Here is a 4254-nt window from a genome sequence, read left to right as displayed (position 1 = left end):
CTGTTAAATTGTCCATGAATACACTCGGTTTCTAAGTACAATCAAGCCGAAAGATCATATGAGGTTCAAGACAGCAGCTTAAATATTCACTCTCTTCAAACAAACTTCTTTCAACTCTTCAAATTGCCCATTACCAGCTACTCGTTCCGAACCCTAAATACAGTGTACCGTTAACTTACACCACATACATGCTTTCTTTAAGATAATATATTTTTTAATAAAACGTTTTTTCTATTATATGAACTTTGATGGTTTGTGTTTATAAATTAAGACTAAAGTAAATTATACATAAATAGAGTACAAAATTAATTGATAAAAAAAACATATGAAGGAATATGTTATCCCCCTTCTAACTATGTTCTTCAAATCATAACTATAATCATTACCACATACAAAAACCATATAACTTAAAAAGTAATAATGGATTCCACCAATTTCCTAGCAAGATAGACATTATGCGTAGTGTTTCGATTGTTAAATTTCTTTTTTCTGTGTTATAACATTCGGGATAATGATTTGCTTACACCTTGGCATCGGCATCAGAAGCGTCTAGAAGTGAGTCCTTTTTTGGTGTTTTGGGAAGTGAGTATGATCTGCGTTCTTTACCACCTGGTTTTGATGAGGCGTTACCATACCAAACCATGCCCAAAATGGCTATAATCATCCCAAGAACCACGTGAATATTGAGTCCTTCTCTACCAAAAAATATGAACCCAAGTGTCAACACGAGTATTGTTTTCATGTGACCAAGGACTTGAAATGTGACCGCGGTGAACCGCCCGATGCAGATGAATTGGCTCAAGTTGGTCCCGATTGCAATTGTGCATGACAGGAATAAGAAAAGCTGCAAGTTGTTATGACAGCCAAAAGTCAAGGTCAAAGTCAATTCGTTTATGTTTGCAAGCATTCGTTTATTTGATTTTGTTTATGTCCGTTCAGTTAAGTTCATTACTTTACGTTTGTCTAAGTTGGTTCGTTTACGTTCATTAATATATTCAGTTAATATTTTTAGGTCCATTAAAACTTAGTTTAGTTTTAATAACTTCTTAGGTCAGCATATTGTTCTTCATATTACTTTTAACTGGTTTTAGCTCAATCATGTTCGTTCATCTATGTTAAGTTATGTTCATTCATTTATGATCGTAAACCGTTCATTTATACTGGTTAACAAACAAAATTAAACAAACACGAAGTAGAAAACCCTGTTCATTGATTGTCTGTGTTTGTTTGGTTCCTTTACAAGCCTAGATTTATGAATACAAAGTAACATAATTACATAAATAGTCCATGCGATATGCTGAAATTTCCCTAAAGAAAATGGCGATAGAATGTTCTGGTAATTTTAACTCTTTAGTTGTTTTAGATAAGGGGTAAAATAGTCATTTTTTAAACTTGATAAAACTTCTTAACAGACATCCATATCAATATATCATGGACTAAAAGAGTGACTGCCGAGTGAACAGTAGGGATAAAATGGAGTACTTACTAGAGATGAGGTGTCATATTTAAAAGCATCCACTCGCTTATTTGTCAACCAGTAATCCACAAAGGGGCCCGCTAGTAGCAAGGATCCAGCCTGGATAGGTGCGGTATGTCCTAACAGATTGAAAGAACTCAATTGGTATTTCCTTTGAAGATGATGCACATACTGCAAATGAGTTTATAGTTAAGTCAAACATAAAAGATCTAGCTGTTTAAAATGTAGTAGAAGAAACTAAAAAATAAGCAGTGAAATGAAATGTTAAAATAAAGATATCCCATGTAAAGCCATTTACTCAAATAGTTAAATTACACAATGGGTAATTTGGGTTTTTGGGTCTACTCAAATTATACAGCTTGTCAATATGGTTTTACACAAATTATACAAAATGTCAATCTGGAATTCTGGGTCCATTAACGTCAATGGTGTCTTAAAATTCAATCACAAGGGTAAAGTTGGCATCACACTAACTAAAAATTGCATTAGTTACACAAATCTTAACATAAGCTTTTTTTTTTTTTTTTTGGGGTTTCTAGACAGATAGTTTGGGATAATGGGTGTATTACAATATGGGGTGGGATCCACAAACAGCTTTTAACGTGAGAACTGAGAAGCGCAAGAAACATTAGAGTAACTGTGCTAACAACCAAGTAATTATTATTACGCCATAGATTTGAACTAGAGTAATTAACTTACATATTGTTGAAGAGCTGTACTCCAAACAGCAACAACAGCAGCAATGAAACCTTTAGTATTAACACTCACATCAGTAACAGTACAGACAGCAACACCCAGAAGAACAATTAATATACTGAGTTTCGTGTCTCTTGAATATCGAATCTTATCAAACGCAACTTCCAACAAGCAAGATACAGGGATCATACTCAATTTTGCTATCTATCAATGATGATAACAACTATATGAATTTTCTAAAATAAAGATTGGTGGTTGATAAAAAAGAATAACATTTTTTATTATATTACCTGGTAGAATCCCACAGAGTTCCACATTAGACTGACATTCATTCCGACAATGGAAAAGTTAGCGAATACGACAAATTTCACAAGATCTGATATGGGTAGATGAGATGGTTGGATATAACCCAGCCACCTAAGCACAATAGTCATCAAGGTTGTTGTAACAAAATGTAACCCTGTTAATGTTGTTGCTGCATATAAAGAAATAACTAGATGTCAACAGACAAGTAAATGAATCATTGCGCACAGTGAAACCTTATATCATTCTTAGTAAATGTAACCATATAAAGTTAACTGAAAAAAATAAATAATTTCAGGTTCCGGTTTTTGATTGAACTGCACTTCGACTAGGATTGAAGCTCTAGAAATTTTAAAAACACGAAAACCACAAGATTAGATACCACATTTTTTATGAAAAATAAAAATATGTAAAAAAAAATTGTAGGTAAACAATCAAAGTTTATGCCCTTGAAAAAGAAGAAAAAGGTCATAATTACAGTAACCAAAAGTAAATGAGGTCAACTGTCAACATGGCTTGAAAATGGAGCCTTCGATTATAACCTTATAACAAATGAAGTAATAATGTACCTTAGATTGGAGATATAATTTTCCAAAAATGATCATAAGATTCATAACTATTATAAGAAACTAAAGTCACGCGTATAAACTGTTTGCAACACTTGCTCCATCATTATGGATTGAGATATATAAAAACTAACAAAAAAAAAAAGAAGTATGTGATAAAAAGATATCCTGAACCGACGATCAAAATCTTAATACAGAGCATACCAAATGTGTAGCCATATGTTGCCATCAAAGCTTTGTTCACAATGATGATCCCAACAGAAGTGACAATGTTGAACATCCATGCAGCAATGTCGATTGCTGCCTTTTTATCAGCCTTGCTTGATGGAGTCATTTTGATATAATATTTTGGTACTTTTTTTTCAAAGAAGTCTTATCCCTTGCACACAAAAAAGTAAATTTCTGCAATTCAACATTACCCAAGAGGCTTTCCTACTTCATCACTGCTATTTTATGAAATATAAAAAAGGTTAACAATATACAAATTAAACAAAGACATCAAGAGAAAAGTGATGCAGTAACAATATGCTACTCTGGAATCTATAAATTTGAATCCTTACAAAATTTTGGCTAATTGGCATTTAGCAATAATTATGGTATGTTCCATTATAAAAATCATCAATGGCATATGAAATCTTGGTTGTCTATCTACTAATGATTCAAACACACATCACAAGGTTGATAATGTCTAATGTTGGCTTTAGCAAAAAATTCATCGTTGTCATTACACTCTACATCAAACACTAAAACTCCACTATTGACTGTAAAATCAGTACTATGGCTTTCAACCTAAATGGTTTCAATTTCAACCAATCGGTAGTTGATAGTCAAGGCCGTGTAATTAACACTTTGGCTCAAAACATGGCTAAAAATCTTGTTAAGTTCACATTTCTATAGTTTTCAATTGACAAGACAAAAAATAGAAAAATGATAAAAATGAAATAACATTAAAAAACTAATCAGATGAAAAAAGCATCCGTAACACACGTATGTATCACTAAACAATCATGATAAGTCAAGTTGATGTCAAATTCATATCATTCTCTTAGGTAGAGATTTAACATCAGCAGCAGTTGAATTAATTAGCTTAAAATCATCAATTAATTAAATGCAGGTAGATAGATTCATAAATAAATAAATAAATGAATCAGATGGAGTGAGTATAGAAAGGGCTATAAAATGAAACTAATCTAGCACAGCACTGGTAACCTA

The 4254-nt window shown here is 32.3% G+C and overlaps 1 protein-coding gene across 1 annotated transcript; it reads right to left on the bottom strand.

Annotated features, from left to right (window-relative positions):
• Nucleotides 1-326: 326 nt before the first annotated feature.
• Nucleotides 327-3478, bottom strand: LOC143566908 (UDP-rhamnose/UDP-galactose transporter 6-like). The gene is made up of 5 exons (XM_077053466.1): nt 3247-3478; nt 2464-2648; nt 2177-2377; nt 1487-1648; nt 327-844 (listed from the first exon to the last, which is right to left on the bottom strand). The coding sequence occupies exons 1-5, from the start codon at nt 3374-3376 to the stop codon at nt 521-523; spliced, it is 1002 nt and encodes a 333-aa protein (XP_076909581.1). The 5' UTR covers nt 3377-3478; the 3' UTR covers nt 327-520.
• Between the last annotated feature and the right edge of the window lie 776 nt (nt 3479-4254).

This window comes from Bidens hawaiensis, unplaced genomic scaffold (genome assembly GCF_021521415.1).
Source record: "Bidens hawaiensis isolate Kalapana, Puna unplaced genomic scaffold, B.hawaiensis_p1.1 tig00023071_1, whole genome shotgun sequence".
Lineage (NCBI taxonomy): Eukaryota > Viridiplantae > Streptophyta > Magnoliopsida > Asterales > Asteraceae > Bidens > Bidens hawaiensis.
Note: the sequence above shows the minus strand (reverse complement) of the source record. Positions and strands in the feature narration are given on the sequence as shown.

Coding starts and splice junctions, on each gene's coding strand:
- LOC143566908 (XM_077053466.1), bottom strand. CDS start 3,376: ATGACTCCATCAAGCAAGGCTGATAAAAAGGCAGCAATCGACATTGCT. Junction 2,649..3,246: donor AACATATGGCTACACATTTG/GTATGCTCTGTA, acceptor CTTTATATGCAG/CAACAACATTAACAGGGTTA. Junction 2,378..2,463: donor ACTCTGTGGGATTCTACCAG/GTAATATAATAA, acceptor CATCATTGATAG/ATAGCAAAATTGAGTATGAT.